At 56.8% G+C, this 14,044-nt stretch overlaps 2 protein-coding genes across 9 annotated transcripts in view; one reads left to right on the top strand and one right to left on the bottom strand.

Moving 5' to 3' along the window:
• ANGPT2 (angiopoietin 2) overlaps positions 1-10,832 on the top strand; it is a 48,553-nt gene extending 37,721 nt beyond the window's left edge. For both annotated transcript variants that reach the window (XM_037133906.2, XM_037133905.2), the window contains exons 6-9: positions 1,442-1,543; positions 2,102-2,268; positions 5,794-5,924; positions 8,307-10,832. In XM_037133906.2, coding sequence (XP_036989801.2) covers positions 1,442-1,543; positions 2,102-2,268; positions 5,794-5,924; positions 8,307-8,467 — 561 coding nt within the window. In that variant the 3' untranslated portion in view covers positions 8,468-10,832. The remainder of the gene's footprint in view (positions 1-1,441; positions 1,544-2,101; positions 2,269-5,793; positions 5,925-8,306) is intronic.
• The window catches only part of MCPH1 (microcephalin 1), a 139,813-nt gene that overhangs the window by 67,775 nt on the left and 57,994 nt on the right, over positions 1-14,044 (bottom strand). For all 7 annotated transcript variants that reach the window (XM_037133902.2, XM_037133901.2, XM_053672627.1 and 4 more), the window contains one exon: positions 11,176-11,253. In XM_037133902.2, coding sequence (XP_036989797.2) covers positions 11,176-11,253 — 78 coding nt within the window. The remainder of the gene's footprint in view (positions 1-11,175; positions 11,254-14,044) is intronic.

The following is a 14,044-nucleotide window of genomic DNA, read 5'->3' as shown; positions in this document are numbered from 1 at the left end:
CCTTTCTGTCCGCAGGGTCTAGTAGAAAAAACGTCACGTGAGTGGGAATTAGAGCTGCTTCGAATCCTGTATTCCACTTAATAGCTAATGGCTGACTGCACTAATCTAACCTGACTGAACACGTCTGCTGCTCTCAAAAACGCCAGGCGGCAGTGCCTTCCACCCACAGTGGTGCTGATGTGAAGCAGGGCAGGAAGGGGTTACCTTACACAGACGGGTGTCATGCATCTGATGCGTTTGAGACGGGGAAGCATTTTATTCTCAGTGAAGGTAACTTTCTTTCTGATGGAACCTGTTTCCAAACACAAGGATCTCAGGGGAAGCAGTAAGGGCCCAGCGGCCCTCAGGGGAGTGGGGCCGGGTTCTCACTGCATCTCCTACTCGGGCGTGGCGAGGCGGCAGGCCAGCCCTTAGAGTGCAGGAGCGGGTCCAGGCATCCCCACCCCCCGGCCCCTTGCCCACACTCCAGGACTAACTCACAGGGCAATTCCCGTCTCAGCTTACTTGGCCTGAATGTTCGCCACGCTTACCAAAAAGACCGTGGCAAACAACAAAGGAAGTCAAGCTCTAATTGGTTTTGAACCTTAACTTTCACATGTACGACCTGGTGTGCTGTGGGGAAATTGATCTCTGCTTTCTGGAAACCGTTTTTGTTCTGCTATAATCTCATTATTTAAAACTATTTATGCAGCCTTGCTTTCAGGGGTTTTTGATTTCACGATGCACCTCCAGCTGAGCTGAAATTGAGCATGCATACTCCTAGCCCAGGAAAGAATTCTGTGTTCTGAACCAGGTTTAAACCCTGCCGGCCAGCTTGAAAGCAGAAATCCAGAGCCAGGAGGAGAAATGCTGTGGGCCCGAAGCCGGCTCTGTGGGTAGAGCTGCCAGGCCACACTCAGGTCACAGCGGGTACACAGTCCCTCCGGTCCCTTCGAATGAGGATGGGCCGAGACACCTGGTGTGTGTTCCAAACAGAGGGAGCCTGGCAGCCCCCGAGACACGCCCTGTAACAGCAGTCTGGGGACCCTGCACAGCGAGATGCCCCTCTCACATCACTCCCGCAGAGGGGGCAGGTTGCCGACTACCCTAAAGGGTCTCGGGGACGTGAACACAAACCACTGACTTCCTCTGGGTGCGGGCGAGAGGCTGGCCCGCCTGCCCAGCGAGGTGCTGTTCACAGTGAGCCTCCGAGAAACAGCGGACTCTGAGTCAGCGCCTGGGTGGGTCTCTGGCCTGAAATGGGCGATGACAAGAAAGTCCCACTTTTACCACTGTGCTGTATCACGGTTGATTTCCCATCCTCTCTTTAGAGGCCCACCCAAAGAGCCCTGTGAGCACAGGTCTTGTTCAGAGGTCTCCAGTTCCTCGTGCTTCTCCCATGCAGCACACAGACCTAAGCCACCCAGCCCACACGCAGTGACTGTACCCTTGTCCTTGGCAGGCTCACTGTGACATGGAAACGGCCGGAGGGGGGTGGACAATCATTCAGCGACGTGAAGACGGCAGTGTCGATTTTCAGAGGACTTGGAAGGAATACAAAGTGGTATGAACATTCGTTAAACCATCTGAAAATAATTTTGGTGTGTGAAAAGTAACTTTCAGGATCTGCAGAACCTTCAGCGCAAATTCAAAACCACCAATGAATCATGACAGTGTTTTTTTAACCCAAAGGTTCTTTGTGACCATGTGTCAGTCTCCCCGTTAAAGGACGGTCCTGCCACCACAGCGCCAACCTGTCTCCAGGGGAAGGCGCAGGAGCCGCGGGTGTGGCGGCCTTGGAAAGCCGCCTGCTGGTGGGGCTTCACAGGCCTCTGCCCTTGGCCCTCTGTGCTCTCGTGTCCGTGGTGGTGGTGGTGGGGGGGGGGTCCCAAGTCGTTCTAAACACTCTACCGCTAATTCTCTCCCGGGAACGGCTTGGTTTCTTAAAAACGAACCTTTTCCGGATCAATCCACATTCTCCCGTGGAGGGCCCCCAATTTTCACGGGACAGGGACAAGAATTCCTGCAGAGTATTTGGTAGCGCCCCATGCTGAGTGGTGACTACTGACTTCGAGTCCACGGAGAAAAGCAAACGAGGGACTGACTCTCACCCCATCCACAGGGCTTCGGGAACCCCGCGGGCGAGTACTGGCTGGGGAACGAGTTCGTGTCGCAGCTGACCAATCAGAAGCGCTACGCGCTGCGCATCCGCCTGGCCGACTGGGAGGGGAACGAGGCCTACGCGCTGTACGAGCAGTTCTCCCTCTCGGGCGAGGACCTCAACTACAGGTAGGGGGCGCCCTGCGGCGGAGGGCAGCGGCCCTGATGGAAAACCCCTGGTTTCTCTAGTTTTGAAAGTCTGCCTTTGGTTTTGACAATAGAAGGGGCGCCTCAGGGGGCAGCACGGCTCCGGCTGAGTGTGCCGCGCACCCTCACAGCACAGGCGAACACAGCCCGGCAGGGGGCGGGACCCACGACTCGGTGGGCGAAGTGTGCGTCCCTGTTAGAAAATGTCAAGACGGTAGCACGACACACACGCCTACCTGTTTTTTTCCCAAAAGGGTTTAACAGTGAAACCCATCTTTTTGCGGTTTAAATACCCGTGACTGTTACGTCCCACCCCAACGTCAGGCTGAGCTGCCCAGTTTGAGTGGCAGGTTCGGTGGGGCGTTTGGGGGACGGTTGGTGGGCAGCGGGGACTTCACCGTGGCTGCTCCCTTGCGGCACTTGCTACCGTTTACCTTGCCCACCAGCAGGTGGCGCTAATCGTGACTGTCCCAAAGAAAGCAGGGGCCACCTGGGCCCGGAATGTACTTTCTGGCCCTAAAACGCCCTGGTAGTAGAGACAGCGCGACAAAGGGCCCGAGAGCCCGGGCCTTGATCATCTGCACCTACGGGCGAGGCCCGCACAGAAGAGGCTCTTAGGGGTGTGCGGTTCCACAAGGAGAAACTGGGCCACGCAGGTGCCCGGGTGGGGGCGGGGCCCCACAGGAGCTGCTCTGAGAAGGCCCCACCCCCGGGGTCCAGCCACCAGCGAGCCCCGCAGGAGTCCAAGGAGCAGGCCAGCACTGCGTGCTGACCCCCAGCACCTACCGTGCGGTCAGAAACAGGCCAAGGGCCGTTGAAGGTCACAGAAGACTGCTTCCCCCTGGCCTGCTGCCACCAGCGTCTCACGGATGCCCACCTGGGACCCTCTGCCCAACAGAAGACCCGAGCCCTGCGGACACAAACGCCATCTCCAGACCCGGGTCTGGGCTGGCTTCCCGGGGAGGGCATGGTGACAGTTCCGGAAACGGCTGAGCTCGGCCCGCCGGGCAGCGCCCCCCCCCCCCCAACTGCAGCGTCCAGCACGTCTGCCCTGATCTGCAGGGCGGACCAGAATGCAGACGCGTGCTCTGAAAACAGAGCAGCTATGTCCAACAGGCGCGGTGCGCGGCTGCTGAGCGTCAGCGGGCAGCACCGTCCCCCTGCAGCACAGGCACGGCTCCCGGAGAGGCCGCAGGGGATGGCGACAGGGCAGGTGTCCGGCCCCAGGCAGCACCGAGGACGCTCCAGAGAGATCGACACTGCGGAGGACTCTTAGACACAAGCGCCAGCCATTGTTTCACCTCCAAACTAAATATTTTTTCAATTGGCAACAGGAAACTACAACAGAGGAATTTAAAAAAAAAAGAAACAAAAATTAAGGATTAGACTGTTTATATATGAAGATTTTACAAAATGGGTCATTACCCTCACATGCTGACATTATAAAAATATTCTAATCTGAGATAGTTCTTAGATATTTCCTTTAGAAAAGTAAATCAACTTTGGGATCTGCCATTTCATCAGCACATGTGTTTAAAGCTCAGTTTAATTTACTTGGCAGTGTAAGACAGTCATTACATTGAGAATTATGCTAATAAAACATGCCAGTGTGATAGGAGAACCATAATGTGACTGAAACTCAGAACAACTACAAATGGTCCCATTACAAGTGGAATGTCTACCGAATTCAGCAGCTGGACTCTTTTCCTAAAGAAACAGCCCCAAATGTTGGGAAACTGAAAAATACATCAGTAGAATATGGTTCTTTTTACTAAACTAAAAACAATTTGTACATTAAACTTAAAAAACTGGCCCCTCCTCACTTTAACTCTGACTTCACTCCCCTGTTCTACAACAGAGCTGATTCCAGGTTAGAGCAGTTTCAAGAATGTGGCTGTTGGCGATAACCAAATTTTAAATGAGCAACTTGAAGCCAACGGGCCACGCGTTGTCAGTCTAACGGAGACTAATAAGTAGTATCCTCCTCATTTGTGCACCGCTGGGGGAACTGAATGAGGCCCAGGAGAGCTGCAGTGGCTGGAGTCTGGAGGAGGAAGGAAGGGACTGTCCCTGAAGGGCCCCCTGAGGCCGGAGAGGGGCCTGGAAGGAAACAGCCTCCGAAGCCCCGAGGGCAGGAGAGCCCGCTTGCGGCGGACCCTTTGCAGCAGGGACCGGGCCAGGGGCGTTTCTGATGCGTGAGGCAGACACTGATGTCGGACACTCAGTCCACACTTCATGATGGAGTTCGCAGAGCGACCATGGGAAAACCTCTACAGATCCAAGTCTGTGACCCCAGAGGGACTCAGGGTCTGCGCTCCAGGGAATGCCACCTGGTGGCTCCTGCTTCCACCTCCCAGAACCTCTTCCTCAATTATCAGTCACCCCCGAGTGCGTCTGCCAGGCAGGATCCCAGTGGAGGATGGAGGGGTGAGGGCCAACCTGACAAGACCCCTTACAGGAGGGACCTGGGCCAGTTCCTGCCTCTGAACTCCACCATCTGACATGTATAAATGGGCAGCGTGGCCCTGAGAGCTGGCATGGGCGCTGCGTCCATGTGCCTTTGGGGCTGGGGAGGGTCAGTCCCTCCTCCCAAGGGGCTAGTGCACAGAGGCGGGAGTTCCAGAGACGAGCATCGTCTGGGGGCTGATGCAAGACTCTCCCTCTGACGCCGTAGGGCGTGGTCCCGTGGGAACCCCAGGACAGGCAGACCCGACGCGCCCTGGGCTCCCACACCCCCCGCACCCACCTGGGAATGCCGAGCTTAGCACAGCAACACAGGTCCCGTGGGGCCCTGCTCTGCGCTGTCCCGGCCCCCGCTGCCCGGGGCTCCCTCCCTGGAAGCACGGTTGCCACACCAACGCCCCCCCCCATCGGCAGTGCCTGCCGCACGTCTGCATGCCTCAGGAAGTGCGTGCTGTCACAAGTGCCTAACACGACAGGACCCCACGGTCCCTCCCAGGGCCTGGCAGGCGTGTCACAACCCTGTGCAGACAGACACCAGGCAGGGCAGCCAGAGGGGCTTCTCTCTGCCTCGACTGGGCAGATCTGCATTGCCAAGTTCAATGGCCGTTCCGTGGTACCCGCCAGCGCCCCCCCCCACTGGAAACCGCGGTGTTTGAGGCTGCCCAGTCTCCCCGAGGCCCTCGTTTCTCTCTGGGTGACCCTGCAGACCTGCAGAGAGGACCCCCGTGCCACGGCCCCCCTTCCTGTTTATGTCACAGCGGCAGGAAAACAAACCACAGTGCCCTGAAGTCCCTGCCGGTGCTGTGTAAGTGACAGCCGTTGACGGTTTCATGAAAACAGCCCTCCCTGCCGAAGGGTTTGATGATAAGCTGGTTCCTGTTTGTACCGGCGCAGAAATATTTGGTCCGGCATGTGCCTTAGTGCACCGGGCAGCCCAGAGCGCCTTTTGCTAGAACGGAACGCCCTACGAAAAGTTTCCACCGCAGTGGGTCAGCAGCCCAAGCCCATTAACGCTGTGTTTTCTCCCCCTTGGCACGCCTGCAGGATTCGCCTCCGAGGGCTCACGGGGACCGCCGGCAAAATCAGCAGCATAAGCCAGCCTGGAAACGACTTCAGCACCAGGGACGCAGACAGGGACAAGTGTGTCTGCAAGTGCTCGCAGATGCTCACCGGAGGTGGGGCGGCCGCGGGCACTCTTCCTATCCGTGCTGGCGGGGGGCTGTTCGCAGTGTGGGGGGGCGCTGGCCCAGGGGACTCCTGCCCATGGCTGGTGACTGTGCCCACACCCCACAGACAGATGGGCCCGCCTGCTACGGGGAGCTTCCCCTCTCCGACTGCTGAGCCTCAGGCGGGCGCTGTCTGCCCGCTGGCTGTGTTGGTCCAGGACTCGCCCCAGCGGGGAGTGGGCCCGGGGTGCTGGCCACGTGCGCTGCTCCATTAAAAAGGCCAGCTACCCACAAGGGCAATCCAGAGAGCAGCAGAGAGTGGTTACTATAGAAACGCTTCCAAACAATAGTGTACTGTTCAACCAAGGAATTTTCAGGTACGGTTTTTTTAAGGATTTCATCACTGAAATCCTTTATATAGCAGATACGTACAAACACGAAGCAAGCAGTGGATTACCCTGCCTTTCTCTTGCCCGAACTGCGAGGAGCCGTCCAGGTTGTGAGAAGGCCTCCCTCTCGGGCTCTCCGTGCTCCCACCCTTCCTATCGGACCGCTGCGCAGAAAAAGGGAGCCCCGCCTCCAAGGCAGCAGCCCTGTGACAGTCACACCAGGTGGCCAGACTCCCTTGGGAGCTCCAAGGAGTTCAAGTGGGGGGGGGGGCAGCTGCTAGAAAACGTCTTCTGATTCCATCAGGTTTACATTGAGTAAACAGAGCGAGTGAATAGTAACTGAGAGCAGAAAATGCTGTCAGGTTAATTCTTAAAAACACGGCGAGGGTCAGGACACAGGGCATGGGGGTGGGGTGGGGGTGGGGACCACGGAGGACATGCGCTGGGCTCCCCGGGTGCTGCGCAGGACCTGGAGTTAATGCTGAAAGAACCGCCTGCCTTACAAAAATCAGCCCCATGTTCCTTAGATGGTGCATTTATGTACATGCATAAATTTAAGTTGGAAACACAGGTCGCCCCTGTTAGCCACAGTCACTTCTGCACCCTGCCAGCGAGAGAACGCTCTCACCCTGAGGTCTGAGGGCTGCTTGGCGCCCCCGTTCCGCAGTAATAATCCTCGTTAAAGCCCACAAAGCAGGGAGGGCGAGGGCCGGGGGCAGGCCCTCCCAATCCTTTCAGGTTCCCACACTGAACCGGCTGCCTGCTGCAGAGTAGAAGCGTAGAAGCGCAGTAACAACCACGGAAACAAAGTATTTGTTGCTCCCATCAAGATGTAGGGCTGCGGGGGGAGTGGAAAAAGAGGTGCAACGGAAGGGAGAAACGGGCGGTTCTGACAGCACGGCCTGCGTCCAGCCTGAGGACTAGGTCACGGACACACTGGCCTGACGGCCGGCCGGGTGGTTTTGAGGACAGTGAGCTCAGAGTTCAGCCAGACGACAGGCTCAGGAGGGTCGGATCTATAAACCCGAGATATTTCTGAGTGTCTTGAAGGGCTCTGAATAAAACACATGGCTTGTCAAATGGACCTGAATCCGAACCAATTCAAGTCACGGAGCTGTCACTGTCAGGGGCGGGCACCTGGAGGAAGTGACTGGTGTCCACAGTCTAAGGGATGAGTAAGGGAGCATAATGTACCTGCTGCCTCAGAATCCTTTTTAAAGAAATAAAACACCCGGATACAACTAAAGCCCCTCTGCCAGGACCTCCCTGCACAAACCACTGGATCGAGGGGCATTCACGTCATTTAGTGACCCTGCTACGTAGGAAATGTCAGTGATAGTTCTGTGACCGTGTTCTGCGTTTTACTCATTTTATGTAAATGGCACCATCCTGTATGTGTCCTTCCAACTCAGTGTTCCGGGACTTACGCAGATCAGCGTGTGCAAACCCCCCCCATCCACGGTCGCTGTGGTTTCCACCTGGGGGGGGGAGGTGGGTGTGGGCCTGGCGCCTACCCCCCCCATGCCCTGGCTTTACCTCAGTGAGTGCACCACCATGGCTCCCAACAGCCTTTCTGTCTTTTCTCAAGCAGCACTGGGTACTTAAAACTCAGGGTTATATTTTAAACAGAAGAATGTCTTCGGTGGGTGGAGGAAAGGCTGGGTCAGTCCAGGTCAGGTCAGTGGGTTGCTGGGCCTGGACGGGTCTCCTGGCCCAGAGAGCCACGCTCAAGGCCTGGGCTTTGACACCGTCTGCTCCACCCCAGAGCCCCGCCAGCTCAGCAGCACGGGGGTGGTCTCCTACCCCTGGGGTCGCCGCTGGCCCTTCCACAGGGCGCGGGCACAGCCTTCCCTCTCGCTGGGCCCCGCAGCACCCGCTCCCCCCAGGAACACCTGCACGCACTGAAATGCACGGAATGCGGCGCATGGGCAAGCCAAGGGCCTCCACCTCGGGGCGGGGGGGGGCGACCCGGTCCCTGATTCCATCTGTTTTACTTCCACAGGCTGGTGGTTCGACGCATGCGGTCCTTCCAACCTGAACGGAATGTACTACCCCCAGCGGCAGAACACTAACAGGTTCAACGGCATCAAGTGGTACTACTGGAAGGGGTCAGGCTACTCGCTCAAGGCCACGGCCATGATGGTCCGGCCCTCAGACTTCTGAAGGCCTGCACAGGCCAGGGCCAGCTGCTTGACTGCCCGAGACTCAGACCCAGAGCTCTGATGACACAGCTGCGCCGTCACCTCTGCCGCCTCAGAGGGGCGCTTGCCCGCGGGGGCTCCAAAGCAGAGCCCCGAGACCCCACCACGGGCACCTGCTCCACTTGATGAGCCGCAGTGCACCCAAGAACCGTCACCCCGTGGCCTGGCGGACGGCTCTGCAAAGACACTTGGAGCTCACGGGGAGCACTGCCGGCTCGCAGACCGGGCTGTCACTCCAGGAGTGCCCTGTGCGAGCTCCTCAGTAGTACTGGAAACCAGACGCTGGGCCTCGGGGCAGAGAGAGGCTTGGGCTGCATTCTTCTAGGCACTGTTTGTGGACTGTGTAAACACCCACGCGCCCTCAGTGCGCCCGCTCTCCCAATTAAAGGGCAGAAAACAAACGCGTGGCACCTTCAGGGAGGGTCCGAGAAGAGCTTGTCAGTGGCTCACTTTCTGGGAAAGGAAAGACACAGTTCACGCATTTCTGCTCTCCTTTGGTCTTTGGATTTTCATCCCGAACACAGTGTACTTACGTCTGTTTTGCCGGCATAGCTCTAAGTTAATGCTCAAACACAGGTGTCAAGTTCGCGCAGCAGGGGCTCCCGTACCTCCCAAGGACGTATTCTTTCTCTCCTGTAAAGACCATGCTATCGGTTTGGTTTGCTGCCTGGCTGTTAAATACGAAGGTATTTTTAGAGGGTAAATATAACTTATGAGGTGAGATGAGTACATTTAACTGTTTTGAAAATATTTACTATTTAACTTTTTTGAAAACACTTGAAATATTTTGAAAATAGTAATTTGATTCCAAAACGACTGATGTGTCTGGTGACATGGAACAGTCTCCCTTTCAACGATGAGGGAAATTACACATTTAATCTGGTGACGAAGAGGCTTCGCTGTCTGTCACTCGCTGCTCGGACACAGAGGTCTCGCTCTCCTCGGGCGAGATGTGTCCTGGAGGGGGCCCTGCTCGGTGCCCGGCTGGGCAAACCCTGCCGTTCAAGGCCTGTGCGAAGCTCATCTCCTTGAGTCAGACTGTACTCTGAAGTCACTTTAGGAAAAAAATTTACATTGTTAAGATTACAAAAAAAATGTCTACCAGAAGACGTTTTAAGGGGTGTTGTGAAGTGCAAAGCCAGTGCCCAGTGCCCACAGTGTGCACACACGTGCACAGCCTCGGGAGAGGGCGGGGGCTGAGCTTGGGGTCTGCCCGGCGCCACCGTGGCGCCGGCCGGGTCGGCTCAGAATCTGGGGGTGACGTCTCAACCCACCGCTTTCCACTCGGCTGCCAGGCAGCTCAGGGCCGAATCTGCGGCCAGCACGAGCTGCACGCCCGTCTTCATCCACACTCCCCTGCCACAGCCGTGCCCTCTGTCCACTGTCTTCTCTGGCCTCTGTGACCTGCACAGGCCCCACCCGCCACGGCTACACCCAGTGTGAGGACGCCCCACAGCGTCCCGCGCAGACTCGTCCGCGGGCTCCGGACGCGGCGGGCGCTCTCCCTGCCCTGCTGTGTTGCATTCTCAGCAAGCACGCAGACTGAGTCGAGGCCACCACCCAGATCACATCTAAGGGCCCTGTATTCCACAGAGGGGTCAGCTTTGCACCAACTGCAAACCATCCCACGGTGAGAAAACACCAGCGGCTGAAAGGCAACAGCAAGTTTCCATGGTCCCTTGACGAGCCCAGGGCAGACACACTCCAGAAAGAGATGACCCAGGACCAGCTGTCAGGGTCCCCAGTCCTGCCCCTGGCCCCTTGTGGGCAGGCTGGGCGCCTGTCCGCGGTGACGCGCCCCCTGGTGTCCAAAACGACACACGCGCTCGTCCGACAGAACGGGGTCTGCGGGCTCACTGTGCCGCAGTGCCTACCAGGGTCTCAGAGGAACTCCTCTCCCCTTAAGAAAGCATCTACAGAGCTGACCGGAATTCAAAGCGGCGATCTGAAAAATGAAAACGAAACAACCCAGCAACCTTGAACACCACAGTGCCTCGGGGCAGAGCCGACTCCTTCTCACCCGAGGACCCAGTGCCACAGCCAAACAGCCAAAACACAGCGCGAGAGCACAGACGAGTCTCTGCTTGTCGCCCAGGCGCTAGTCTCTTAAATAAACAGCCTGTCCCGAACCCGGTGACGTGTCTGAAAAGGAAAGCCGGCTTCTGCTCAGTCCAGCTTCCAAGTAAACCTGAAATTACTGACTAGACTATTCCTCAATCTTCAAAACAAGTTAGAACGTGGGACTTCTCCATGAGCATCTGGAAGACTCAGAGTGAAGCGGAGGCGGGTTTAGGAAAAGCACCGAAGCCCCACGTCCACGGGCGGCGCCGGCTCTGCACCCGCCGCTTCTCCCTCGACTGGCAGCCATGGTGTTCTCTCTCTCAGGCTGCGAGCGAGACGCGGCGCTACCTCCTCCGGCATCTGGGCTTCTCTGTTCCTGTTTCCCTCGGTCCCGAGCACTTCTCTAGTGAAAATGTTTTGAGAATGCATCCCTCCCAACTTTCCGCAGAACATTCTCACTTTTGTTCTCACAAATACACAGAAAACGAGTGCGAGGTTTGGCTAATGCGTCTTCTTAGTCAATAAACTCTCGAACCTGTAGCTGCGCTGACAATGACTCCTAGAGAACACCAAACCCTACGTCCCATCACAACACAGCGTCTGACTCACCGGAGCTGCAGGGAAGGAGGCGGAGAGTTCGAACGGCTCCTCAGAAATCCAGTGACCCAGTTCCAGTGACCACAGCGCCTGCAGCGACACAAAAGCACGACACTTTAGATGTTCACTAGGCACTTCGGTGGGTAACGAGCCACGTGGGGGAGAAAGCAAAAGCAAAACAAACGAGACCACGGGCAGTGGGCCCACGCCCCGGGGGCCTGCAAGGGAAGCTGGGACGGCAAAGGGCCCCGGGGTCTTCAGGCGGTGGGAGTGGTGCGAGGCCGGGTCTAGAAGTCGGGGTTGTCACTGGAGGCCGATCGCTGGACCACGCCCTGTTTCCGCACGTGCGAAAGCCGTATCTGCTTTTTAATTCCAGGTTTCGCATGTACAGAGTCAGTACGGACCAGGGGTGTCGAACTCATTTTCACCAGGGGCCACGTCAGTCTCCCAGTTGTCATCGAAGGGCCGAAGATAATTTTAGGACTGTATAAATGCAACTACTCGTTAACAGTTAAGGGAGGGGGCGGTGCTGCTGCCAGGTAGAAACAAGGTGGGATTTGGCCCTCGGGCCTTGTGTTTGCCGCCTGTGCTCTAGACGATGCTCAGTAAATATTCCAGTCTTATTACTTAACAAAAAAACATACATTAAGAGAAGAGAAACCGTAGCCTACGTTCCAAAAGCAACGCCCTCGTGTGCCTGTTTCTGCTCCAGCCTCCATCTTTAGAAGGGCTCCGCAGCCCGGTGAGAGTCCCCCCGAGAATTCTGGGGAGCAGGTGTCTCATGAACAAGCATCTCTCCCCGCAGGCTTCCTCCTCGTGTTACTAACTGAACCCACGTGTTTAAATGATCGAACGACGTTTCCGCTTTAACTCAACAGTGCTGGAGATGCGGCAGCGTCTCCGCTCTCTGACCAGACCCTCAGGGCCTGTAGGTTTTTGTGCCCCGGTGGAATTTGGAAGGGAAACAGCAGCCGCAAGCCCCCGGCTCCCCTTCATCTGGAACCGCGCTCCTCACACTCGGCGGGCTCGCTCTTTCCTCCTAGAGTTGCGACAGGAAGCTTCCGTTCTTCTTGCTGAATGACGACTGGAAATAAGGCTGAAGTCTTCCTTTTTGCTCGTTTCTAAGGTTCAGAGCCACCTATGGGGAACCAGTCACAGGAGCTCCCTTTTTAATACATTAGAGCCAGGTTGTGTCTGACACGACCCTTGGTTTCTCAGGAGAAGTGCGCGCGGCGGGGGATGCAGGCGAGAGCAGGACACAGCCCCCCGCGCGGCTGCCCGGCACTGGCTGGGCTCCCGACTCCCTTATTTACTCAGCGTCTCCTCCCTTCTGCTCACTCTCCGCTCCTCTGCCACCACGCATCCGATCCCAGGCCGGGTCCTGGAAACGGACCCAGGCCCAGAGGAGTCCGGCCCCGAGGGAGGCACGAAGGCCAACCACAAACGGCAGGAAGCCGCAGGAGAAGCCGGCTGACTCAGTGCGGAAAGGCTAGGAAGGGTCCGCCGGCGAGCTGGCGTTTCAACCCGGTCCTCAGGGACGCGTGGGAGCTCCCCGGGCAGAGAGAGGGGCAGCGGGCAGGGAGAGGGCTCAGAGGGCACAGAGTCCCACAGGCCAAGACTGGATTCCGGCGGGTTCCTTTTTTGGCTTGAGCAGAGGGTGCTCTGGATAAAGCGGGGGGTGGGGGGGAAATGGGGCTGGCGGGACCCATCTGGTGAGGGCCAGCAGAAGCCCTGTTTCTGCCCTGTGTGCTCAGGGCATGAGCGCGGGGCCGGAGGACTGCTGGGCAGGAGCCTCAGAAGACCAGCCAGGGAAGGAGGGACAAGGAGCTCCCGGGACTCGGGGCCCAAGGTGACACAATGGGACCAGTGTGACACGGGAAAATCTGTCTCCACCAGACAGAGGGACGGGGGAGAGAGAGGGAGAGAGAGAGCTTGGGAAAGAGAGGGGAGAGGGGACCAGCTGTGCTCTCAGGGACCCGTCGACCCCTCGGCCGGATCGGTGTGTGCACACCTGGTGTTCGACACCTGGCAGCTACGCTGAAGCCGTGTTTCTGCTCGGCCCTGTCTGGGCGGCTGAGCACATTCACATAAGTGCTTCCCTGACTGTTCTCGGTCAAGGTGCATCATCATTTACCGAGAAACACAAGTAGGACACGTGGTTTCCTACAAGCACACACGGTTAGCCCAGGAAATAAAACACAAAATTCCAAACCAGGTCGACGTCACCTCGGGCACGGGGCAGCGTGACAGGGTGGGACGGAGACACGCTGTCCCAGGGACTGAGTCCGAGAGCCACTCCTAAGTATGTGTGGCATTTGGGTTCTAATATAACCCCCATCAAAACGTCAACTGAATTTAAACGTCTTGGAGAAACTTCATGTTCTCTGTGTTTGTCCATCTTTAAATGTTATGAAAATAAAACTAACATCAACAGACTTTTAGTTAGTGAATCATATTCCATTTCTCTAGAAACCCAGGGTGAACGTTGTGCAGAGGTAACAGAAAACGCAAATTTGATTGTAAGGATCAAATCAGAAACATATTAGGGAAAAAGGGGGAAACTACTTCACTAGCCACTGATCTGTCTTTAGGAGAGTATTCAGATCAACGGCTGTGACCTTAAAAATAAAGAGTTAACCCAACATATTTCCCATAACATGTGTGACAGAAAAACGAACAGAGAAGCTAAACACAGCAAGGAACGGGGCTGAAGGAACCCAGAGGGTCCCATCCCGTGTCTCGTGAGGGCTGGGTCACTTCCGCAGGCCCCACCAACAGATGTGGTGTTTCTGACGCTTTACAACGGTCACGTGTGAAACGTGAACCTTGGCGAACCCAGGCAGGCACCGTTTTCTGGCCTTGCCTTTGGATCGGTAGCCAT

Source organism: Artibeus jamaicensis, unplaced genomic scaffold (assembly GCF_021234435.1).
Source record: "Artibeus jamaicensis isolate MK-2021 breed Jamaican fruit bat unplaced genomic scaffold, CSHL_Jam_final contig_780, whole genome shotgun sequence".
Lineage (NCBI taxonomy): Eukaryota > Metazoa > Chordata > Mammalia > Chiroptera > Phyllostomidae > Artibeus > Artibeus jamaicensis.
The sequence above is the reverse complement of the archived record's forward strand: the minus strand, read 5'-3'. Positions and strand labels throughout refer to the sequence as shown.